The 25,222-nt window shown below is 44.7% G+C and overlaps 3 protein-coding genes across 7 annotated transcripts in view; 1 reads left to right on the forward strand and 2 right to left on the reverse strand.

The window, feature by feature from the left end:
* Window positions 1–3,266: 3,266 nt before the first annotated feature.
* si:ch73-109i22.2 (SH2 domain-containing protein 7) lies at window positions 3,267–11,229 on the forward strand. Its single transcript, XM_064345619.1, has 10 exons — window positions 3,267–3,434; window positions 3,649–3,763; window positions 5,306–5,481; window positions 6,816–6,994; window positions 7,228–7,317; window positions 7,606–7,802; window positions 8,166–8,380; window positions 8,890–9,289; window positions 9,679–9,839; window positions 10,425–11,229. Exons 2-10 carry the CDS (start codon window positions 3,736–3,738, stop codon window positions 10,572–10,574), a joined length of 1,596 nt encoding a protein of 531 aa, XP_064201689.1. The 5' UTR covers window positions 3,267–3,434; window positions 3,649–3,735; the 3' UTR covers window positions 10,575–11,229.
* Window positions 11,230–12,258: 1,029 nt separating this feature from the next.
* ssr2 (signal sequence receptor, beta) lies at window positions 12,259–17,021 on the reverse strand. Of its 2 annotated transcripts, none has more exons than XM_064348553.1 (6): window positions 16,864–17,021; window positions 15,461–15,618; window positions 14,502–14,600; window positions 13,568–13,676; window positions 13,367–13,444; window positions 12,259–13,210 (listed from the first exon to the last, which is right to left on the reverse strand). In XM_064348553.1, exons 1-6 carry the CDS (start codon window positions 16,912–16,914, stop codon window positions 13,100–13,102), a joined length of 606 nt encoding a protein of 201 aa, XP_064204623.1. In that variant the 5' UTR covers window positions 16,915–17,021; the 3' UTR covers window positions 12,259–13,099. The 2 variants fall into 2 exon arrangements, with proteins under 2 accessions (XP_064204623.1, XP_064204624.1); XM_064348554.1 differs by lacking the exon at window positions 16,864–17,021 and adding an exon at window positions 16,405–16,443.
* Window positions 17,022–24,256: 7,235 nt separating this feature from the next.
* The window catches only part of LOC135261881 (tuftelin-like), a 30,638-nt gene continuing 29,672 nt past the window's right edge, over window positions 24,257–25,222 (reverse strand). For all 4 annotated transcript variants that reach the window (XM_064348566.1, XM_064348567.1, XM_064348565.1 and 1 more), the window contains one exon: window positions 24,257–25,222. This exon is cut by the window's right edge and continues 996 nt beyond it. The gene's annotated coding sequence lies outside the window, so the exon portion shown is untranslated.

Below are 25,222 nucleotides of genomic sequence, written 5' to 3' on the forward strand. Positions count from 1 at the left end.
GACTTACACATTCAGATACACTGACCCAGAAGTGTACATATAATGTTGCAACACACATATAGCCTACTCACACACACACACAAATTAATATCACAGACAATGATTATTTTAATTTTCTTAACATGTATCCGTGAGGCCCAGGGCAATGAAGAGCATGGAGACCCACTGGGTTGGTTTAGCCCGTGAGCATACTGATGCTTGCTAATTGATTACAAAGCATCTCCTTATTGGTCTGACGAGTGGCTCATCTTGCCAAGAGCCAGCTTCCAAACAGCCAAAGCAACGTGCCCACGGTCTGGTACCAAATCCTGACCCAGCACCCCTGCGGGGTGGCATGTAGTCGCCACGGCAGAGACGGGACGGGACCTCGTGTGCAAACGAGCATTCCAAAATGATTTTCAAAAGAGGAGGAAGTACAGGATGAAAAAGCGATTTGTAAAAAAAAAATCCTCTATTGATTGTGTGATTTAAAAAAAAGTGAATTTATAACGAAGGCTTAGCTCTCGAACCCTCAGCCACAGCCTCAGCCCTCTTACACTCGCCTTCCGGCCAGCCCCAGTCCACCAATAGGAGGCAGAAGGCCGCTTGGCTCAGCCAATCAGAGCTCCGGGGCAAATATCAAAGCCACCGAGTCCTTTCTGAAATCAGAAAGAGCAAATAGGATGCATCTGAACCCCCACTTCATAAGACAAAAATTATTTCCAGTGAGGTGATGCAGTTTGACTCGTTTCAAGATTTGCCAGTGGGGTAAGAAAATTTCACTTGTGGAGCAAACGGCAACTTAAAACAAGCTAATTTTTTTTTACTTGAGAGAAAAATTATAAGATTTAAAGTCACATTATAAGACTAAAAGGCTTAAGACAGATTTTTTTTGTTTTGTTGCCTTGCCGTTTTACATGTGTGACCTCAGCTGCACTGCCTGCTGGAGCTAGAAGGCTAGCCTCAGATTATTCATTGTGGTTTGGGCACTGCACTGACTCCTACGTTCTTATCCATACAGCGACAGGACGGCACTTCCTGTTGAATGCCACCACATTGTAGTTTCAGCAAAGAACTGTTTGTCACCCCCCAGTTAATTGGAAATGATCTGTTGCTATTGCCTGTACTTATGTAATTTGCTTTGTTAGTCACTCCGGATAACAGCATCAGCTAAATGGATGCAGTGTAATGTCTGTCTGTCTGTCTGTCTGTATGTCAGTATGAATGAGCAAAAATGGGTGCATTAGCACCGCTAAAGTTGAATCAGAAGTTTGAGGTTCGGCATTCTGTGGTCCTGCCTGGAATTCTGTGCCACCCCATTGGACAGCTGGAGGTCGCACCTGACGGTCGGAGACCCAGCCAAAACCCTCAAATCTCCATGCCTGGAACACGGAGGAGGCTCTGGAACTGTAATTGTCCAGAAAGTTCCAGAATTAGTTCGGCTTTCGCTGATAGACCGTTGTTGAAGGCGAGGTCATCTTTTCTGTTTTATTTACCTGTCATATGTAGTATCGCACCTCAGAGAACACATGGTGGGTCCAGCCAATTAGAGCAGTTCTTACTGGAAGCCCGCTTGAGGACCACCAATGCCCAGTGGAGTCTTAACACAGATGTGAGACTGGCCCCTCCTCCTATGCATTCATTGAACAATATTACAGAGTCTGCTAGTGATCAGCTGTAATGTTTTGTATCTGATGTGAGGCAGGACTGGGGGTGGCCACAGCTCATGTGGTGAACTGACAGGAAAAACTGAAAGGGTTTGGCTTACTGCCTTTTATTGGTCAAAAATCACCAAAGCAATGGAAATCCAAAACATCAAAAGGCCAATCTGGCAACCAAACTCTTCAAAGAAAAAGGAATTTAAAAAATCATAGAAACCCGTCAGCATCAGCATCAACCCGTCACACTATGCAGCTTCCCAAACACTGTCCAGATGCTCCTCCCCTCTAGGCCTTCAAGTCAGGCCTCTTATAGCACCCATAATTAGGTAATGGGCTGCAATATGCAATTGCATACAGGCCTTACCTGTCTGTGGGGCCGGTGCTGCCCCCTGGTGGGCAGCCCCTGAATTCCTTTCCTGGCATCACATTGAGTAGACTTGTAAATATGAATTCTGTTCTGAAAAATATCCTTTGCCTCATATTTTCACATCAAAAATGTTGACAGGTGCCAGACAGAACTCTGATGTTTTATAAGTAAAAGTGTTTGTTCCCATCACACACATGATGTTTCGAGCTATATGCAATTAATCAGGCCCAAACGTACCTCACTTAGCCTGTGTCGCTGTTTCTTAATTTTGTAAGCGTGCTTTTGTTGTTGCTTGTTCTCGTGAGCGAGCTCACGTTTGAGTCTGTTTATGTGTGTGCCTGACCTACAAGTGAGCGGTAAGTGCACCTGTCTGGGTTGTCTTTGTGGTTGTGAAACGTTCTGGTGAAAATGTGTACGCGTACATGTATATGTGCTTGTGTGTGTGTGTGTGTGTGTGTGTGTGTATCTGTGTGTTTGTGAGTGGGTGTGTGCATGCCTGCATGTGTGTGTGTGTGTGTGTGCCAGTGTGCACGCTCGTGATTGAGTGCGAGTTCTCTCCTCCCCCCTCGTCTGTTCTAGAAAGTTCAGAAGCGTTCCGATGAGGCCAGATGTAGAGATGGAGGGGTGGGGAGGCAGACAGAAGGAAAGATAGAGTGAGTGATAGCGTGTGGGGGAGGTTAGAGTCGAGACAAGCTGTGTGTGTGTGTGTGTGTGTGTGTGTGCAAGAAAAAAAGAACAAGAAAGAAAGAGAAATGCAAGAGCAGTGTGAAAGTTTAGGCATCAGAGTTAAAGGTAGAAAAAGAGTGTGAAAAAAGAGGCTGGGAAAAGAAAGAAAGCGGTTGATGAGAAAGACGAGTGCAAGAGAGGGGAAGGGCCTGGAATGAAGTGAACACGCCGCTGTGAAACTTTGCAGTTTACAAAGTTCATAAAATCTCAATCGTATGAAATTTAACGGTCGTTAAAGGGGGCGGTGTACGCCGACGCTGGCACGGTTTCTACTACAGTGTACCGCGTTGCGCCATTTCTGCCCCACCTGCCTGTTTGGAGCTAAAAATAGGGAGAAATAGAGCGGTAGACCGCGAATAACGCATGACAATGCCCTGCACCCCGCGGCTGCTCAGCGGGGTATTAGAATGGTTAATCTTTGAACAACTCTCCCTTTTGCTCTCTCACTTCCTGTGTGGCGGTGGCCCATGTGACCTGTTTCATTGCTCGCGGCTCGTGCCACTTTTTTATTTCCGGGAAAACTAAACTTGGCTCTGGCGAAGACGTCGGGTCAGCTGGTTAACAACCGCCATGAAATACAGTTAAAAAGAGGCCCAACATTTCTTAGTTCATCGACGTGCCCTGTAAATTCAAATCCAAAATGTGCCGAAACAAAACATGGCAGAGTGATGATCGTTAGCTAGCTTTTGTGTTTTCTGAAGGTACCGGGACTAAGATGATTGAGGGGTGAGGGGTGAGGTAGCACTGCACAAGACCTGTCAAAGAACTGTCACCATGAGACACCAACTGTTAAAAATCTCTCTCTCTCTCTCTCTCTCTTTCTCTCTCTCTCTCTTTCTCTATTTCTCTCTCTCTCTCTTCCTCTCTTTCTCTCTCTCTCCCTCCCTCTCTGTCTCTCTCACACATTAAAAACAGTGACACCTCCTCCATGCTCACAGAAGGAAGTGAGTGGCTTTGCAAGAGGGTACAGATGTGTGCAGATGCCCCACTTGCAACTTCAACATGGATTTTGACTACCAGATGATAAAAGGTTTGGCTCTTTACCTATTGTTTACCTGAACGTGATGTAACTGGTGTCTTTAACATGATAACGATACTGACGACCGTGATATCATGTTTTCATATCTTATGTCGGCCATGGTAAAGTGATGGATGCTTTCTACATTCTTTAATTATTATGTGGCATCCTAAAAAAAGTTTAGTTTTTGTTGTTTGTGACTTATTTAGTCATGTGACCTGTGCTGAAAACTATAGATGTATAGACACCAAAATGGGGTTACAAAACAAAGGAAATATGAGGTGGTAGGTTGTTTCCTTGAAGCTTGCTAAAAAGCAGTTTCCCATGGTCTGTGTGTGATGAGCACTTGTGTTATGAATGTCCAGAGTTTGAGAGTTGTTTGTTTTTGAGGTCTGCAAAGGCCCATTTCTGCTTTTAACAGGATCACAACAGATCAGATCGACCACGAAACGTGAACTTCTGCAGTGTTGTGAATGTGTTCTCGGAGGTATCAGAATGATTGTCGATGCATCTTGCTGGTTGTGCAGTTCTCCATTTTAAATTCTATTTTTTTAAAAAGGAGAGCAGATAGTGCCCTCTCTGTATGTACTTTGTCACTTTGTTCAGACGTTGAGAAAGCTTAGACAGAGACGGGAGGGATCACAGTGCCAAAAGTGCCTTAGCAGAGAACTGAACCCTCAGTCACACGGGGAATTCTTATATGAGTTTGAGAGTCGGCCACCCAACAGACTGCACCATTGAATTAATGAATAAGTGAGGTGTGTTATATGGGCTGGAATTTACAGTACTGTTTGTTTTTTGCCTTTAAGTGGTCAGGTTGCACATCAGTTATAATGTAACTGCTGTAAAATCTTGAAAAAATATCTTATCCCAGTGACCTCAGTTGTGCAGTTGTGTAGTTATTGCGGAGGTGGAGAGGGATAGCAAATGTGGCTAGCAATTGTGGACAGAGAGATAGCAATTTAGCTTATACCTGGCACCTGTAAACACTGCTTGCAGCTTTGCTTTAAAACAAAATGGAACCACAGTACCACATTCATATTTCAGTGGGTGTTCGTATTGTATAAGCCAGCGTTTCCCAACCGGTGTGCCGCGGCAATCTGGTGTGCCGTCAGGCGAGGTCAGGTGTGGCGTGTGAAAAATCCTTCATAAAAAATTTTTATGTTCAAATGAATTTAAAAAAAATGAAATGAACAAATCCCATTCACAAAAGCCAAAATGAATGCCATTAAAATGCATATCGCTTAATTAAAACCCCAAAAGAACATTTAGCCCTACTGCTGGCACGTCACAGCAACGTCAGTACGTGACTCGCGGATTTTTCCTGTCGGCGTGGTGTGCCATGAGGTTCTGTAAATTTTGAAAGTGTGCCGTGGAAGGAAAAAGGTTGGGAAATGCTGGTATAAGAGACAAAAACAAACAAATCCACCATGCGTTGTTAAGTTTATACTCGTTGCTTCATACTGTAATTTTGTAGATACAGAAATCAGTTTTTAATACGCGAATGTTAACTTATGCCCACTTTAATTGAATCTTTCGATTTTTTTTTGACAGATTCTGAAATGCGTGAGAGAGAAGCACGCCTCGCCTCTCTGCCAGTCCCCCAATCCCAGCAGCCCCCCGCAAGGCAGATTCCTCCAGTCAAACCGAGGCGAAGCATCAAATCCCGCCCAGCACCAAAGGAGGAGGCGGGGCCTCCCAGCAAGCCGGCCAATGGCAGGGAGAGTGAGGTAAAAAAAGGAATTAAGAATATTTTCTGTCAAGAACAGGCCATTTAGCCCAAGGGATGTCACATTACTCAGAGTTTAGGGAGCATCCAGCACTGTCTCAGGCCTGGTCTTGAACACATCGAAGGGAATCTGCTTCCACAACACGACCTAGAAAAGTTGTTCCATTATCAAATCAACCTGTGAAAAAATACCTCCTGTTGGCAGTGGAACATTTATCTTGGGCTAATGTCTGCAGGCAGAACTTCATTTGGAATATCTTTTGTGGACTACTTTGTTTACCCCCTTTAAAAACATAAAATCAGAAGTCAGCTATATGAAAATATACATTTGTTCCAAATACCGATGAAAATATAGATTAAAAAAATTGTAATCAGGACTGTAAGCGGTGATTGTGCTTGCGTGTAACAGTTCTGCGTAGTGTACTGCGGACAGAAAGCAGTGGAACATGAAATGACAAGCTGTTTGTGGCCCAGTTTTGCACTGCGTACGGCGCTGCGCAGAAATACATTTCTGACCATTTCCTGTTTGATTACGATAAACGGCTGCACAGGACGCTCTACACCCAAAAGCCACAAGAAGAATACAAGCAAATTCACCATCGCTGAATGTCATGAACAGCTTCCTGTGGCTCTGAAGGACCTTAACCCTGACAAAGGGTCGTGTTTTAGTGAGAGTACAGTAACTCAGAGAAAAAGAATCATCCCACGGTCTTCAGAATTCATTTGCTCTCATTAGATAAGTATAGTTAATGTAGTTAATGTTCTTAAAGACGAGAAGAACTCACAGATGTTAGTGATGTTACAGAAGTAATTAACAGGAATCTTAAAAAAAAAAAAAAAAAAACTTGCTGTGGTTTTTTCCCCTCCCTCTCTCTTTCTATTGGTAAGCAGTAATGGAGTGATCATCCTGCTTTCTTCACTCTTTCTCTGTTTTTAGTGTTAGACCTCTCCTTGTTCAGGGCATAGGCCGTCTTCTTTTTCTTCTATCCTCTTTTTTTCTCTCAGATGAAAAAACTGTTGTTCTCACCGTTCTCTCTCCCCTTACCATCTCCCTCTCTCTCCCCCTCCGTCTCTCTGCCCATCTTTCTCACTCCCTCCTTCTCTCCCCCTCTCACTCCTCTTTCTCCTCTCCCCCTCTCTCTCCCCCCCACTCCTCCCTCTCTCTCTCCCTCTCTCTCCCCCTCTCACTCCTCTCTCTCCTCTCACCCTCTCACTCCTCTCTCTCCTCTCCCCCTCACTCTCACTCCCCCTCTCACTCTCTCCCTCTCTCCCTCTCTCCCTCTCTCCCTCTCTCTCTCCCTCCCTCCTCTCTCCCTCTCTCCCTCCCTCTCTCAGACGGTGGTTCAGAAGATGCCCGCGGCTGTGCTGCGGTGTGGTGGCCCCGGGCCCCTGGAGGCCCTGTCTCCCTCCCTGCGGGCCCACACCCTGCTGTGGTTCGAGAGGTCCCAGATGCCCCATCTGCGCAGGCCGGGGCAACCGCTGCCCTGCTGGCTGCACGGCTTCGCCACGCGCCGGTGAGGGGAGGGGCCAGGAACCTGGGGGGGGGGGGGGTCTACGCAACGCAACACAACACTGGGAATAAAGCACCACTTACTGTGCCCCTAAAAAACAGCCCTGTACTGCCCTCTAAAATGCAATTTAATTGATATTAAGTGAAACCCCCCTCAATCTCTCTCCCCTCTCTTTCTCTCTATCCCTCTCCCTGTCCCTCCCTCCCATGCGCTCTCTCTCTCTCTCTCTCTCACAGGGAGGCAGAGGAGCTGTTGAAGGATGAGCCTGAGGGCTGTTTTCTGGTGAGGCTCAGTGAGTCTAAGATTGGGTTCGTCCTCTCATACAGGTACAGCTGTGTGCTAAGTGCATCTTACACATACAGCACATACAAACACACACACATATATGTGCGCACAGACACACACACACACGTGCGCACAAACACTCACAGACAGACACACACCCACACACATATACATATACAGTATGTGCCCGCAAACACACATGCACACATACACACACACACACACACGCACACACACACATGCACACACATACATATATGTGCATGCAAACACACATGCACACATACAGCGCACACACACACCTACGTACACTCCCTTCCTTTTGCCAGAGGAAGAGACAGGTGCCGCCACTTCATCCTCGAGCAGGAAGAGGGCGGGGCCACAGGGGGAGGAAGGCGTTACCTCATCGCCGGGGAGACGAGTCGCCATGGCAGCCTGCAGGAACTGATCGACTACTATACCCAGCATGCTGTTGGGCCCTTCGACGAAGTGCTGACCATGCCCTGTGCCAAGGTGTGTTCCCCAGGTTACCTGGAGCATGGCAGAATTCACTCATGCCAATGAACCACCTGAACTAACAAAATATGTCACTGGTCCAGCCGAAAATTCTCTTCTCGGTTCTGCTAGAAACTAAGTAACCTCCTAAGACCTGGCCATTCATTTTTGTCCCCAGTAGGGGACATTCATGTGTGGTTTTAATCTCAATATTCTACCAAGCTGAAACCTACACTACACGGGACATTCAATAAAAATATAATTTTTTCTGTCATCCAAGATTAAGTTATTTGAACTGCTTGGTCTCTCATGGAAGTCTTCAGCCCCCCAATATACGTGTCATTACCCACAATCCCCTTCTTTTTTCCCCCCCCAGGGAAAGAGAGCCCGTGAGGATTTATCGGGACAGGTCGTGGGAGGGACGGGTGGAGGGGCACTGGGGGCAGAACAGGAGCCCGAATCCACCCCTCGCCCCGCCCCCGCCCCCCCCCTGCCCCCGCCCCCGCCCCCGTCGCCCCTCCCACGGAGACGGCGCAGTACGCAGTGGTGAGGAAGGTGATGAGGAAGGCCAACTCCTTCCCGGAGGCAAAGACTGATGAAGAGCTCGAGGTAAGGGTCACAGGTACAGGGGGCAGAGAGGTTACGCACAACCAGTCACGTCAGAGTAAACATACCTGCCTTCAAATCATTACATTATGGGCATTTATCCAAAGTGACTTACACATCTTTTTTTACATAGTATCATACATCTATACAGCTGGATTTATACTGCAAAAAAGGCTGTCTTAAGTGTATTAGTCTTATAATGAGTATTTTTATATTATATATAAATAAGAGAATTTTATTTAAATAAGAGAAATATTCTACTTAAGAGAATATTTTTTTCTCTTAAGTAGAAAATATTAGCTTGTTTTAAGGTACTGTCTACTTGACAAGCGAAATCGTCTTTTTGTTTAATTTGTCTTTTAATGTTTTTTGTCTTATTTAGCAAAAATATAATAGAAATAATTATATATAAGAAATACTTGTTAAGACTGGCTTATTTTTTGGTTTGTGCAGTGTATGCTGAAGAGTGCTCTTCCAGTTTAAGTTGATGTTGTATAACTGCTATTCTGCAGCAGGTGCCAAATTTCATCCCCGCTGAACCCCCAAAAGCCGCAGCCCCAGAGAGCGGTCACGCCGATGACGGGACGGGACCTGGGGACCCCCAATACGCCCGGGTCAACAAACCCCCGAGGGCCGTCGCCAACGCCACCCCTCACTCTTCCTCCCCCTCCTCCTCCTCCTCCTCCTCCTCCGGGGCCGAAGCACAGTTGGAATCCCACCTGGGACTGCCCCCCGCCCCCCTGGCCGGTGCCGCCCGGCCCCAGCGGGGGTCGGGAGAGGAGCAGAAATACTGGGAGCTGGTGCCCATGCACACCTACGAGGAGACCCATCACCTGACCCACCCGGAAGAGTCACATGACCGCATCGACTTCTACGCCATGGGGAGGAGGCAGGATATTCAGAGGAGTGGGGGTAAGGGGGGGGGGGGGGGACAAGGAGGGGGGGCTAACAGGATGGGAGAACATGAAACATCAGACAGGGTTCATGAAGGCGAAAGCCTAAATGTGTGCACTTTGCAGTTTAAGCCACGCTAACTTGCCAAATTAAACTTACTTGACATTCAATTTTGAGTCACAAGATGTTAAGGACTGGATTTCCATTGAATCCAGTCAAAGGCTTTCTGTGTGTCAGGTTCTATCCATTGTCATTTCATGCAGAATATTACCCTAAACTTGTATTGTCGTGTGTGTGTGTTTGCTTATGTGTGTGCATATATGTGTATGTTGTATGTGTACGTGTGTGTTCATGTATGTGTGCGTGTGATATGTGTGTGTGTGTGTGTGTGTCTGTGCATCTTCCAGAGGGTGTCCAGAACCACCTGTACTCTGAGGTGAACCTGAGGGGGTTGAGGGACGGGCCGCCCACAGTGGCCATTCCCCCTCTCGCCCGAACCCCCGGGCTGCCTCTCAGACCGCCTCCCCGACTGACGGACTGCCCCTCTCCCCTGGACCCCGCCCTGCAGGTGCGCCGCACCGCCGCCCACCACACACTGCCCTAGTAAAACAGGAAGCGCTGGCGGGCGTTTTAATGGACAAGGGGTGTGTCCGAATCAGCCTCCTAACAACCGTGTCCTCAAAGTTTGTACCGTCTACTAAGCATACTGCGTACTCTTTAGTGTGTACATTTTAGTATGTGATGGGGCAGTATGGAAAAAAATGGCCATTTACTTTCTTAAAAGTATGCTCCTGAATATACTCCCGAATATACCAAATATATCATCCTGGAATTTTAAGCACACCACATTTATGACGCTTTCACACCGAAAGGTTCGCTTTCTTACTCGAGCCTAATGTCAGAATGATACATTGTTTCTTTTTTCAATTAGTCTGGTTTTCTTTCACAAAGGCAAAAAATCTTCATTAAAATCTTTTATAATGATAAAATAATTGACTGTGGCGCTCCAGGACTGGAGTTTGAGACCCCTGGTCTAAGCCAATGGGCTTTATTTTCCAGGCAGATTTGAGAATGATGACCTCCTCAGTGTTTTGTTGCACAAAGAGTCCCACAGAATCAAAAATGTTTTTATATCGTTCTCTGTCCATTTCAGAGAGTGGATGGCCGCCTCCCCCTGACTCCTCCCTCTCAGTCTGGCCCCTCCCCGTCCGTCCCCAACAGCCACAGCCCCATCTACGAGCATATCCCCGAGGGGGGGCTTTCAGCGCGACCACCGCTGCCCCCCCAAAACCACAGGCACTGACCGAAGACCGGAGTCACAGTCCTGTTATCGCCCGTCCCTGTGCTGATGCTGTGATGATTTCGCAGGGCTGGTTCGCGAAACAAAGTTGCGTTAAAAAAGGAGGACAATTTTTACAGATGCGCCAATTCCCGTGGACACGGCATGAACATTTCTGACAAGCAGGAATAATTTCAATACGGCACTGAAATAAACTCAACGGGCCTCATTCGCAAAACCTTTCTTAAATTATTCTTATTTTTGTTCTTAAAAGTGTTCCTACGAACAACCGATATGGTATTCATGGCACATGTGCAGACCTCTGTTTTTGTGCTTATCCCAGGTGTACGAGATGATGAATGCTGACTGTTTTTTGTATGTTTAATTTTATGCACAATCCTGCACATGTGATTGGCATAAGGAAACAGCCATGCATACAGATAAGGAAAAAAATAACGATTTCCGAAATGTTCCTGGAAATGTTCGTACACAGTTTACGATCGAATGTGATCGTACGCATGTTTCGTGAATGAGGCCCAATAACTGTTTTGAAAATAAAGTGCAGCTCAAACATGTCTTCATCCTGGCACAAGAGTGGCCATGGAGAGTCATACCTATTTCTGGCCTTCATGCTAACTTCTGCTCTTAATTATTTAAATAAATTTTCTGAAATCTGTAATTTTGTTTAAATTAATGGATAAACTCATGAATCACAGATAACTGTTCTTGAGCACCTGTACAAAAGGTTTTGCTGTGGTCTGAACTACGAGTGGTTTATGGTTATACACTTTGTTGTAAGTTGCTCTGGATAAGAGCATCTGCTAAATGCCTGTAATGTAATGTAATGAGTGAACCAGCACTAGCATATAGAGCTAACTAGCTAACTAAACCCAGGTATCCAATGGAAACAAAAGCCTGGCTTAAGCACTGGCCCTCCAGGACTGGACCTGCCCACCACTGTTCCAGCAGGTGGTCGTGTAATTTTCCACTGAACCGTCTCTGCAGAGCTCCAGAGTTCCTTTGAAGGAACTTAACCCTTTAAGGTTTGAGATATCACACATATGTCTCTATGTTCTTAACTGAACATTCTAATGCTGATGTAACAATCACTGCAGGTTGACTGAAATCAATGACAGAATGTATCCCACGAGATGCTGAAATCAGTCGACACCAGAGCTGGGTCAAATACGTATTTCTTCTGGATTCAAATACTTTTCCACGCTTTGCTGATCTTGTCTGGTGTATTGGAACCAATGAAATACTCTCAAAAATCGAAAACCCCGCCTTCTGGTCATATTGGCAGTCTCAATTACACCAGGCAAGATCAACGGAGCACAGAAAAGCATTTGAATCCAAAACAAATGCGTATTTGACCCAGGTCTGGTCGGCACATTCTTGGCAGCCGACGGCAAGATAATTACACGTGATTACATGTGTGGTGTTGAACACGTTTAGAGGGGCTGTAGATGCATGTTCTGTCTTTCTTTCTTTTCCTCAAACAAGTGAAGTAATCATCATATTCCTACACCAGCCCAGCAGTCAACCAGCACGATCTCCACCAAACCTCCATCCCTATTTCTTCAGAAGCCGTCACTCCCAGTTTCTCTCTCACACTCCTTCTTCTCATTAAAGGGGAAGTTGCAAAAAGGTACAATTTCAATTAATGAAGCACAGCAGGACAGGAGTCAAAAAATAATGACAGTGACACTTGTTTGTAAAACCTGGCGTTTTATTCTCAAGGTAAAAATGATGAGCCAGAGCTTACATGGATCATTTACAAACATGGACGTAGATCCCGGGGGGGGACATGCCCCCCACCCCCGCACAACTTTTGGAAAACATCAAATGGTCCCCCCCAATATTATCACGTTCTATTGGGTGATACTGCTAGTGCCCCCCCCCAAAAAAAATCCTTAAGAAAAAGTCCAGTTTTGTCGGTTTCTTGTCCCCACAAAAGTCGAAATGAGAACCACGCCCTTGTTTACAGAAGTTTCCTTGATAGGGTGGGGGGGGGGGGCTGAGAAACAAAAAGCACACACAGTAGAATCGAGCCACTGGAGTGATTTCTGGGCTCTGCCTGTACCCCACGCCCCCAGTCCAGTCCAGACCCCCAGTCCAGACCCCTGTACCAAACCAGCAGGGGAGCACTTCCATCGCCACCCATTCAGTGACGGGACAGGACACCATTCTGCCGTACACGGGGCATTTGGCCCCGGGGGGGGAATACAACACCCAGCCATGGGGTAGCACCCAGGCCCCCCGTCCCCCCGTCCCCCACCCCCCGCCTCACGGCAATCACCCTGTAAAATAACCCCAGGAAAGCGTCAGGAACTTACTCCCACACGGCTCCCAGCAATACCGCCATCCTCCATGCATTTACCGCCATCTTCCATTCACTCACCGCAATATGGGCAATTCATTTATTCCCAAATACTGTCAAAACCCCCAGATCTCAGCAATGAAGCCCCTGCCGCTCCCACCGTTCCTACCCTTACTAGGAACACCCCCCCCCCCCCCAAACTCCTCCCCGGCCCCCCAGCACACACTGCTCAGTTCTTCTTGCTCTTGGGCGAGTCGTACTTCCTCTTACTGGAGTACCAGAGGAGCAGGGGGATCCCGATCGAGGGCAGGGTCATCACCCCAAAAGCTGCCCAGTCCAGCTGGAGAGAGAGAGAGGGGAGGGAGGGAGACAGAGAGAGGAGAAGGATAGATAGAGGTTAATATTGTTATGTTATTACAAAAGAAGTTTTTTTGTTTCTCGCTGTTCTGATTTGAACAGTTTGGCTGTTTCAGGCTAAGACCGGAGCCAGACTCACGTAGTGTGGGGAGAAGCGCCTGTCAAACTCCCTCTGAGCCAGAATGCCCCCCTGCCCTGGAGCGCTGGTGTACCCCACCTGGGGATGGCAAAATGGGGGAGGGGGAGGGGGGAGAGAAGGAGACAAAGTGAGAGTGTGTCATGCATCCAATCACAGGATCGAAAGTATCGTGTGTCAGGGAGGGGGGGGGGGTTTACTTACCACAACCTGCCCTCCCTCCTGCGCCAGGTAACTGACCGTCGCAGAGGTGAAGTTGAAGTACCCGGCCTTCAGGGGGCGCAGTACCACCGTGTGAGAGACATTGCTGGCACTGGGAGAGGGGAGCGGGGGGTTAAGGAGAAGAAGCTTCTGGAAGCCGCACTGGGCATGCTCACAACCCTAGGGTACCGCAAGCCTGACCGGGCTGACGCTAAGGAGGCTAACGTCTGCTAACGTCCAGGGATACGCTTCGCTAATAAACCGTCAGTCACTTCTTCTGAGGCATCCTGGACTATTTTATGTAGGGGCTCCAATTGGAGATGACAACTCAAACCAACTTGATCACTGGCTTTTAACTTAATGTTACCACCACCAGCTAAAGCCAATCACATTCACCACGGGAACCAGCCTCACAAATGCTAGCTTCCCTTTCCAACAGCTCTACATACAGACTGAAACACACAGGAACTCAGGTCACAGTACAAACTGACTAAGGGCAGACTGGCAAGACCGTTATGAAACAGAGGAGAGTGATAAAGGGAGAGGATAAAGACCAACGCGACAGAGGAGTAGAGGTCAAAGGTAACTTACGACAAAAGTGAGATATCACAGAAAGAGAAAACCATGGAACGGGCTGAGGGCAATAAGGAAGAATTCAGAATTCTACTGTAGAACTCAAAATGGGGGGGGTCATGGAAACAAGGACCCTGGCAACCAACGTCATGGTTGCCAGAATGTTGGATGTTTCCCCCATAGATAAATTATTTCAAAATGCCTTGTGGAATATTTCAGGGTAAAAGTGTTGGAATTCCAAAATGGTGTACGGGAGAAGAAAGTCTTAAACCAACATGAGGTGTCAGTCAAGATGAGGGATTCCACCAAATACTTGGGGGAGGGCTGGGGAACACAGATATCCCGAAAACGTTGTCAAGGATACGGCGCGATCCTGTCCCACTTGACGTTGAGCATTCCGGACACGATGCCGAAATCCTCCGGGGGGAAGGAGTCGTCAGACAACTCCACCTCTAGGGCGGCGCTGTAGGGAGAGGAAACAGTAACATTAGCGTACGGCACAAGCACGTCCCCCACTGTGAAGCACAGCACAGACTGAACAGCATTAATCCTCTCGGCTTGATCTGTGCGCAGAGCTTGCAAAGGATTGTGGGATACGCCAGCAGTCTGAAGCATTTAACCAGCTGCAATGGCTGAACTGAACACAGGACTACAAAGCACCCTGTCTATTAGTGTTGCTGTGATGATTAAGCAGTACGGGAATATCGCGCATATCGTGAACACAGTCACGGCTACAGAAGTGTTGTTAGGTACGAAGCGAAGCAGTGCCGGCAACCCCTGGTAGCCATGACTGTATTCATGATATACCATGGCCTCGAGTTGCATATGGCATTTATAAAATGGTTATAACATACAGAAACACATAATTGATGACACAATATTACTTTGATAATATTATTTGCAATTAATGGTTCGTGCACAGAGCGATACTGTTTACAAACGGGCGGTTTGAGGAACTGTCGCGGCATCGGATTCGCAATCGCTGCAGAACGCCGTCTCAGCCAATCAGCGTCCAGGATCGAAAACAACCCGTTTTATAACTCTGTAGCAAGTGCACTTTGTTTTTTTTTGGTGGGGGATTTCTGCTTTCTCTCTGAAACAAGCAAAGCGTTCAGACCCAGCAAACCAGGCGAGACGTTAAGTAGGTCATCAACGGCCTTAACCGAACGATTAGGTGTCGAGTGACAAAGACCAGCGCACCCTGCTGGACCCCCCAGGCCCGGGACCGGAGTCCCCTTAAGACCACGGTGTGCAGTTCGGTTTTACGAGTCCCTCCCAAGCATGCGATGTTGAGGTGTGCCAGGTTAGGCCAGAGAGGAGTACCTGGTCCCGACGTTGTAGATGCTGTACTGAAGGGTGAGGTCCCGTCCCTCCACCGCATAGCGGTTCAGCAGCGATTTGGAGGCCAGGAGTCGGGCCCCCTCCTCTCCCGCCACTAACCCCAGCACAGCAAGCACGGCAAGAACACACAGCGCCCTCATCTGCAACGGAGGACAAGTTGCAATGGGGATAAATTTGCAGGATATTTTTATTAGACAATGGAGTTTGTGAGACCTATAACCTCTCTATTCTCGCATTTCCAAGTTCTAGGGACAGGCGACCTGAGATAACAGAAACTTACTACAAGGATGGACTATCTGCATTAAAACCAGCACTTAGTTACGTCCGATCTCGCCGGATGCATACAGAAAGGACATCGTTCATACAGCCTCAAGCGCTTAAGGTGACCCGGGGTAACTCCGCTCTAACGTTTATTTTCAGAACTGACAGCTACTCTACCCGAGTCCTCACTGTACATACTGTAATGCATTAACCTACTTTATGCACATATTAACATTACGGCAGTTCATAAACGTTCTGTATGCACGGGAAAAAAACTATTTAGATGTGGGTAATCCGCAAGTCACACACAGGTTTACCAAATCGACCACACAATTAAAGTATACTAATTACTGCCCAGAACAAATCCTGTTAGATCGTAGTAAGCAGTTTCATTTTAGGCTAATAACTAAACTATGAGCCTAGGCTGTAGCCGAGCCAATTTATTAAAATCTAATAATCTCCGCGGCTACTTTACCTTAAAGCAGAAGGAAACAAATTAGCTACATAGGTAAATCCAAGAAGCTAAAGTATTATTAGGCTAGGCAACACAGAATGAATTAATCTGATCAGTGGACACCGACAGAACAAAAACTCACAAATGTCCAGAATGGATAATGTATAACGTGCATAAAGTAAACATGTATTGATTTAAAATGAGCGCTTACGTGTACCTGCCTTCTACAGTGCATGTCAAACCAAATTAATTGAACGTTAGCCAAAGCTAAAACAAGAACATTTCCATAAATCTTGTTAGATTAATTTATTTCAAATTATCGTCGCTAACGTTTCTAGCAATGGGCCTTAAACTATTTTAAAAGTTAACTTGTCAAGCACTGCTAATAAGTTGCTGTAAATCAGCTAGTTTGCTACTAAAACACAACCCTGGCTATGCTTACGTGTACTTCACAGTGCTAGCTCGCAACAAGCTCGAGTCATGTTAAATACCAACAAGCTAGGCAGCTAACGCTAGCTCGCTAAAACTGTCAAAAGCTAATTAGGTCGTTTTGTTCTCGTACAGGCATATGAGACTTAAAATAGTCATGTAGACAACAAAACGTGCCTTTGTCATTATGTAATACAAGTGAATCACTTAAAAAGCTTAAATCCTCAGCTCCAACTCTTACCTTGGCTGTTATCCTTCGCGACAGAAATTCGTAAGGACTGCTAGTGAGCATGCGTACGCGTCTTCAAACCTCCCTTGCTGTGACGTCTCCTAGAGGCGCGTCGTTGGGAGAATGCGTAGGCCTACTCTCTAAATTTGTATCAAAAGTGCGATCATATTGTATTCTCTTTATAGATTATATTTATGACCATAATCCGTACATCCGAATCAAAAATGTTACGTTGAATTGGCTTCCGTGTTCAACTACATAATTTCACTTTCATGCTTAAGCAGAGGAATCAAGATATCCACTAATTTATGATATTTATTTTCTTTAAAAAGCTCTCTTTTTGATCCAATCAAATATTCAAAATGTTGAAAATGAATTTAAACTCATGTTACGGGTGTAACATAATAACAGACTCTCAATAAATTTACAATCCACCCTTAATAAAAAAAAAAGAAGGCACACTACTAATGCTCCAAAATCATTGCTACAAATCGACATTGCCACAGTGACTTGTCAGTGTGGAGTATGCCCGGAGGATTTTGAAAATAGGTAGAATCATAATGCATCATGATGATTAGTGATGTGAACTCAAAGGTAAATTGAGCAGGTAAAAGACAAAATATAATGGTTCTCAAAACACATGCTGCTGTTTCATAGCAAAACTATTTTAAATGGTAATCACTTTGATTTTTCAGCACAATAAGTTTAAATCACACACATCAACATTAATCCATCAGGAGTCAGTGTTTTCATTTCAAAAATCCAGTAAGCTTCCCTTTGAAGGAACAAGGTATTGAGGTCCCCACCTCTTCTTGGTAAAGTCCCTTTTTCAAACCCAGTATAACAGTATATATGATTAGCACATAAAAAATGGGCAGCTACAGAATAGTTAGTGTCCTGTCTTCTTGTGGTGCTTTTATGTTCAGCTATCTCTAGTTTCAAAGGTCGGATAGCTTTCCCGATACAGGCTTTTGAACACGGGCATTGGACCATATATAGGACTCCTTTGGTAGGACACGAAATGACACCTTTGGTTGGAATCTTTTTGCCTGAATGAGGGTGTTTTAAAAAATGGGTTTTGGTTGCACTGTTACATAGGGTACAGGCACCACATTTGTAGTTCCCATCCTGGATAAGTGCTAAAAGTCCCTGATCCATCGGTGTCGGAATGGGAGACACGTCAGTGCACAAGCATATCCCCAATAGTACAGCCAGGTTTAAAAACCACTTGGGGGCATTCTTGGCATAGATGTGAGAGTCCTTTATCAGAAGTTAAAATATGTCAATATTTATTCAAAATGCCTTAGATTTTTTCTGAATGTTTTATGTACTTAGTACATGATTATGGTATTTTTCTTTTTTGCAGAGTAATGGGTATTTGCTCAAACAAATACGATTTTTTCAAAAGAACCACAACCATGGGAAAAAAATTAAATTAGAGGTTATCAAGTGATCAGATCAAGTGCTCATTGAAGCATTGGCAAAAATTTCACAAAACACAAAAAAAAAAACAATTATTGAAAGTCAAGGAAAAAAGAAAAATAACATAATCATGTTTAGTACTCAAAATGTACACAAAATGTTCTGGGGGGAAAATGGCAGAGAAAAGAAGCATGTTCTTTCACCATTTGGTGTATTACTTGTGCCAATAAGTCAGTGCCAGTCAGTGGCAAGGCCGGGTCTATGTCATTATTGTAATAGCCCACAAAAAAAATTTGATTGAGAAACCTGCTTTGATTTTAGAGTAATTGCCGTTTTAAACCTAGCATAGCACCCCCAAGTGGCCAAATTTAACAAAGCCTGGTATATGTCCCATAAGCATGTGTCCCAAGTTTGGTGCCAAGAAACAAAAGTGTTGCAGATAAATGGTTATCCTTTCATCACGGCACCTTCACTGCCAAATTGGTCCACTTATTGTGGCCTACCTTTTAAAGACTACTGAAGACAATGATCTAAAGAGGTAATACCCAGAATAGCAGCCAAATTGAGCAATTGGCCAAATTTAGTGAAACTTGGCGGGTGCCCCTTAGACTCCCTGGCATAGATGGGTACCAAGTTTGGCATCAATACATCAAAGCATTGCAGAGATATGGCTCACTTCCTGTTATGTGTCTTCACCATCAAATTTGTTTGTTCATAGCAGCCATATTGTTTGACCTAGCAACCATCTTTCATCTACTTTTTGCCGGCCTGCCCTGGAGATGATACATGGCACATTTCATGGTGATTCAGTAAATTGTTCACAAGGACATGATATGCTTTTCATAAAATTCAAAATAGAAAAAAATTAAATGTGGTGGAAATTGATGAAGATGGGTGCACTGAACTCAGCAGTACCTAAGGAATGTAGAAAAGTGAATCATGACCCCATGACCAAGCGGTTCTAGGGACTCCCATGGCAGAAAAATACTAATAGTGGGGGGGAAAAACTACACTTACAATAGGTGCTATGGTGCTTGGCCCCTAATAATGTTTAAGTAGGGCCACCAGTTTGTCTCCACCATGTGACCTGGAGGGATTTAAATGTGTAGTTCAATAGTTCAATAGTCCCCACAGGTACTCCAACTGCACAGTCAAGTGACAAATTCTATAACTTAAGCCGCGTTTCCACCAAAATTACCCGGAACTTTCAGTCCCAGGAACTACTTTACCAGGAACTAAAAGGTTCCTTCAGCCAATGGTTGTCTGCGTTTCCACTGGGGTCTAAAGTCCCGCGAAGATTAGGCAAATTAGCCCACTGACGTATGAAAAAGCAACGTTGTCGTCGGTCCATCTGTCATATGATTTCTTCTGTAAGCCCATACTACCACCGTAGTAGCCTACATTATTTTCTAATAACCGGGACAGCCCGGAGGGGTTTATTTCACTTACATACAACGGGTTACCAACAATGACTATATATGGTTATGTATTTATTGATTTTCATATATCCTCTCAAACACATTCATTATGTTTTTATGCGAACATTCGCTTTCATGTCTTGACATCCGAAGCGACAGAATGCATTCACATTTATATGTATAACTGGCAACAACAGCAGAAAACATGCACACGTTGTAAACAATTTGCTGTTTGATTACTTTCTCGTCGTCAATTCCATATAGGATAATGGCAAAATGACAAGAATAGAAAGAAAACGCGGACTTGCGTGAAAATGTAAATTAGTAGTGGTACAGCCACCGTTTGCTTTCCTTCGAAGTTACTGCTAGCTGAGCAGCGAAGTGTGCCCTCCAGATGCGAACCATGCACCATAAATTAGTCCATAGTCTTCCTGGTCTTTTCGTGGAATTGAAAAATGGCAGTAAAATTACGGCAGTCTGAAAAAGCTAAAAGGAAGATTACTAGAATTAACCTGTTATTTTACCCGGACAAAAAGTGCGGAAGGTGATTTCCAGTTTGCTTGTACTGTATCACCAATGTTAATTACGCAGAACTACCGCATACCTCACATAACTCACATAACTGTATCAAACGTTTTGAGTCAGTTACAACGGGCTAACAAAGAAAATCCGGAAGAAAATATTCAGCAACCGAATTAATCCGTTTGAATGTTTTAGTAGCCTACGTAATATGCTGTCCCAGCACGAATGCTTAGCATTTTATAAAACGAATACTAAAGCAAGAAAAGAACAGAAGAGCACACGTTATAATTCCAAGACGTTGGCAGGCTATAACCAAAACTAGGCTACTGCGCCGCATAACATACAAGTTTGATTTGAAGTTATTATGAAAATAAATTGGTTTGCCGCTACATATTTTCAAACATGGCGGGTAATGGCGGAAAATAAATACAACACAAATGCTGCGAGTAGCTACTTGACCAATCAGAAATGTTCAGCGCTGCCAAGCTCCACCCAAAAGGTTCCTGTACTTTCGGAAAGTACTACCCCCGGAGCAGGAACGTTTTGGGGGGTAAAACAAAGCCCCCAGAACTAAATTTAGACCCTAGTTCCTGCGGTGGAAACGCACTGAGTTCCTCAAAAGGTTCCTAGTTCCGGGGTATAGTTCCTGCGGTGGAAACGCGGCTTTAGTTTCTAATTGAGACATTTATAAAAACAATTCGTTGCTCTAATATGGGGAGAGTCAGGAAGGGAAATGAACATGGATGGAAGTTTAAATGTTATCTAAAGCACATCTTTCAACCTGTGGTCCTCAGTCCTGGTCAGGCAGAGCTGCAGGGTCTACTGGTTTTTGTTGTTACTCAGAACTTGAGTAGCACAGCAGTTGATCAATTAAAAGCAATTGGTCTGAATCAGTTGCTGATCTTAAGGAAAAGACCATCAGACTCCATGGTTCTCCAGGACCAGGATTGAGTATCACAGCAGTAAAAGAAAACTGCATCCACAGAAAAAGGGTCGGTGTGGCTGTGGGTTTTAGTATTAGCCCAGCACTAAGACGCCTTATTCTACTTAAGTCTTGATTTAAGGCTACGGTTACTTAACAGGTGAATATTTTTATTTAACTTTTTTGTAGAAGTTAAATGCTACGTAACTGCTCTTGTTTTTAATGTACACATTTCCCATCTTTGCTTCTAACAAAACCTAGCGTGCCCCAGTACAACATTTAAAAATACTGCATGCTGCATGTCCATGGTATAATCAAACTGAATTGAATTTGCGTTTCTTATAAACATCACTGTCAATCATCATCTGTGCTTAATTAGTGGCAATTACTTTATCAATTTAGAATTTTGAGGTGGGATAATTGTTTGAGAAGGGGCTTGACAAAGAGACTATTGTGACCTCTAGCTGGCGGAGGAGTGAAGTACACTTTGAGAAAGTATGGGGTGTCAAACTGGTGGCCCTATGTATAAGATGATGATGATGATTGTGATTTTCATATCATAATCATCAACATAAAAACCATCTCATTATTTTTCCAGACAATCCCATAGAAAGAGACATTCCTTTGCCCCTTTGTAGAGCAGGCTTTTTGGAATGTTTTTTCCAAATTTAAAATCAGTGTTCTAGAGCTCCATGACTTTCAGTTACCAGCAGTGACTGTTACATCAGCATTAGACTGTTCAGTTAAAACATTGTATTCACATATTTGCGATCTTACAAAAAGGGTTTGAACACAATGCAACAGATAGAAATAAACTTTTCAAATGATTTATTGGTAAACATTTGGAAGACTGGGAAGAGACTCATGGAAGACTATGGACTCATCTGTCAGTGGGTCCAGGTGGCGCTGTGATGTAAGATCCTCTCTCTCCTGGGCGGTGCTTGCAGTCCAGGCCCAGGCTGGTAATGCTGATCACATGCTGTCGCCAGGACTGGTTCTCCCTGAGCCAAGTAGCCTTACACTCCTTGCACCACCGAGAGGCAAAGGGACGAGATCTGGCTGAGCTCTGTGAATCTCCTGCTTCCAAAAGAAAGGCCACTCAGCCCACCCATGTGCAGTAAGCATCGCCAAAAGAGGAGGCATGCCACTCTGCTCCCTCTCAGGCAAGAATGTCCGAGCCAGAGGTTGCATCTGAGCTCTGGATCCGGAAGATGCTGGGTTTGGGGTCCTGGGGGGGCACAGGGATGAGACTGGGGTAAAACAGCCCCAAGGACTCTCCCGGGGAGCTCTGGGACACAGGCATCTGGTGTTTGTCCCCCTTGACCAATTCTTTGGCCGAGGATGCTGTCATGTCCCAGATTTCCGCCTTGAGGTTCCCCCAGCCCGTTTCCTTCTGAAGAGACGGAGACAGGTCCTCCATTTTGGCTCTGGTGTCCCTGTCACCGGTCCCAGACGCCTGGCCGAGCTTTGCCCTCGCCACGCCCCTGTTCATGACCTCCATCCACGTCCTGTACATCACTGCAAAGCTGTCTGGGTGTGGCGGGCTCGCAGGGCAGCTCTCGTGGGCGCAAGGCTCCACCCCCGGCTCCGCCCCGCCCCTTCCCATCACCTCCATTAGCCGCCGGTACTTCTCTGAGAAGTTCGTCTCGTTGGTCGCCCTCCTCCTCTGCCTCTTCCTCCCCACTTTCTCCGTTTTCGGGGAGGGGGCGATGCTGGGCGGCGCCTCGGGTTCCGAGGGAGTCATGTGACAACAATGGGGGCACCTCATTATTGGGAAGAAGGTCCGGACAGGGGTGGGCGCGACAACATGCAGCTGAGCATACCCTGTTGGTAAGAAGACGACCAATCAGTAGCGAGTGTTAGAAAATGCGCTGCGTTCATGCTTGGCATTGTGTGTGCAGAATTGACAGTGCAGTCAGAAGTTACACACTTACCGCTCCCCTGGGTGAAAATGCCATTGTGAAAGAGGTCATTGTTTACCACCATGCAATTAACAGGGTAATCTGAGGTGATGTTGCATTAAAATTGGATGTATGTTTTTTTTTTTTTTTTTACTGCAATCCTGGCTTCTCTGTAATCACAATATTGTTCTTGATTTATCTGTAGATTTATCTAAATTCTATCTAATCATGTCATTTTGGTCCTGTACATCACATTACAGAAGTGTTTAAAAAATAAATAATGTAGACAAATAAAGGTTCTAAAAATTACTTACCATAGCCTGGATAGAATACATATGGTGCATTACTTTGTAAATTATAGTTAAAGTCCATTTTAACCTATTATTCTGAAAGGTTGCTTTCAGGCACCCACATATATAGATGTTCTATCTATATCTATGTAGTTTCCTGAGACAGCTATTGTGTGCAGATCTTAATGCCAGTGTACTTATAGAACTCACGCCTGTGATGTCACAGCTGCAATTACAATAGTACCCTCATTGCTGTGTGTCATCAATTGTTGTTACCATGGTTTAATATTTTCTATTATTGTAACACAAAACCCCAACGAAAGTGCTTGAAAAATGTAACCATCTTGTATTTAAATTGTATTTTCTATGGGGGTGTTGCGGTTAATGTTAAATGAATGTATAATACTAAATGACCTCGTTTCTAAACGTATTGCCTTCAACTGACTTTGTTTAAATTATTCCATACATCTATTGGGAGCCATATTAAAATAACTCTTCCACCGTGAAATTCTAACCACATACAGTACAATCTTTATAGAACCTATGGAAATTGTCTGGGAAAAAAATTGTGCCAAAACTATCTCCTTAATTTGCCTCAGAGGAGCGAGATGTCCCTTTTGTAAAATATAATTTATTTGTTCCCATCACTGAGAACGCACGATTTCCCAATGGATCAAATTCAATGTTTACCCTTCTCTCGTTTGACCACTAGAGGCCACTTTCATCTAAGTGACCGCCTAATCCAGAGCAGCCGAACTATTTTTTGAAAATGTTACAAAACAGTTTTTAGACAGTTTGCAAGATTATTTGTCTAGTTGTTTGCTTACATTTTGCAAACATTTAACCGGCTATCCAGTTATACAGTGTGGAAAAACAGGATAGACTTGACTGTAAAACAATGCAAATTACACACGTACGTTTAGCATAGGCTACGTTTAAATAAGCTTTATTTTAATAACAAATCCAACATCAGAAAGACATGCTCGCGCACACCCAGTGAATACAAAGTATCTACAATTGTCACATCGAATTAACACAGAAAGGCGTCCTTTTTTTCCAACGAAACACAGGCCGTTGGCTACAATGGAGTACATTTCTCACACAGAATAATACAGCAAAATAAGCAATCAAAACGTAAGGTTAATAACACACAAGATAGCAGAAGAGTGCATTTGAATCGCACGCTTCATAAGATTCTTGTACGATATTAAACCAAGGCTATCAGCTGTCATTGAGAAAATGTCGTCACCATCAACACGGAACATCGTTATATCTGCTAAGTGAACAATCGGTAAAGTTTATTTTCGCTAATAGATGGACAGACCATTCTATTCTGTTAAGTCGAACAGTGCATATCGTTTCTAGGAACAGGGTGGTAAATGTTTTTGCTTAAACCACAACACGAAGAGATGTAAGAATGTAAGCGTTTACAATTTCCTTCTGCCTTAAGAACTCGGTGTTGGCCGTCTCCAACGGCAACGTCAAAACATGGATGGGAAGAGACTGGGCAAATCCAAGGGTGTGTTCAACAGTAGTTACTGTAGAATGGGTCCATAAGACAAAACAGTAGAATCTGGATTGTTTGTGCATCGAAGCACTCTGTACCGTTTGTGCTTCGGAGAACTGTGTTCTTCGCAGTGCCCATTTCTCTCAGAACAACAGGAAGACAGCGGAGACTGGCTATATTTGAATTTTTTTTTTTTTTACAAAAATAAAATAATAATGATAATAATAATAATAATAAAATTACCCAATATAAATCAGACAGAACTCGTTTCCTTGTTCGTGTCCTAAACTCCAAATCGCTGATCTGGTTTCCCGTCCCGAGTAATTTAATCCCATTCACCAGACGCCAGATAATTGCCTCGGTGTTCATTTCATTTGCAGTGCATTCCG

The sequence above is a fragment of the Anguilla rostrata genome, chromosome 8 (genome assembly GCF_018555375.3).
Source record: "Anguilla rostrata isolate EN2019 chromosome 8, ASM1855537v3, whole genome shotgun sequence".
In the NCBI taxonomy this organism is placed as follows: domain Eukaryota; kingdom Metazoa; phylum Chordata; class Actinopteri; order Anguilliformes; family Anguillidae; genus Anguilla; species Anguilla rostrata.

Excerpts from the sequence above, each read along its gene's own strand:
- si:ch73-109i22.2 (XM_064345619.1), top strand. The coding sequence starts at position 3,736 with ATGGATTTTGACTACCAGATGATAAAAG. Across the intron at positions 3,764-5,305 it reads TGACTACCAGATGATAAAAG|ATTCTGAAATGCGTGAGAGA; the intron begins GTTTGGCTCTTT and ends TTTTTTTGACAG. Across the intron at positions 9,290-9,678 it reads GGATATTCAGAGGAGTGGGG|AGGGTGTCCAGAACCACCTG; the intron begins GTAAGGGGGGGG and ends TGCATCTTCCAG.
- ssr2 (XM_064348553.1), bottom strand. The coding sequence starts at position 16,914 with ATGCTCACTAGCAGTCCTTACGAATTTCTGTCGCGAAGGATAACAGCC. Across the intron at positions 15,619-16,863 it reads CGCGAAGGATAACAGCCAAG|ATGAGGGCGCTGTGTGTTCT; the intron begins GTAAGAGTTGGA and ends CCTCCGTTGCAG. Across the intron at positions 13,211-13,366 it reads GGCGCTTCTCCCCACACTAC|CTGGACTGGGCAGCTTTTGG; the intron begins GTGAGTCTGGCT and ends CTCTCTCTCCAG.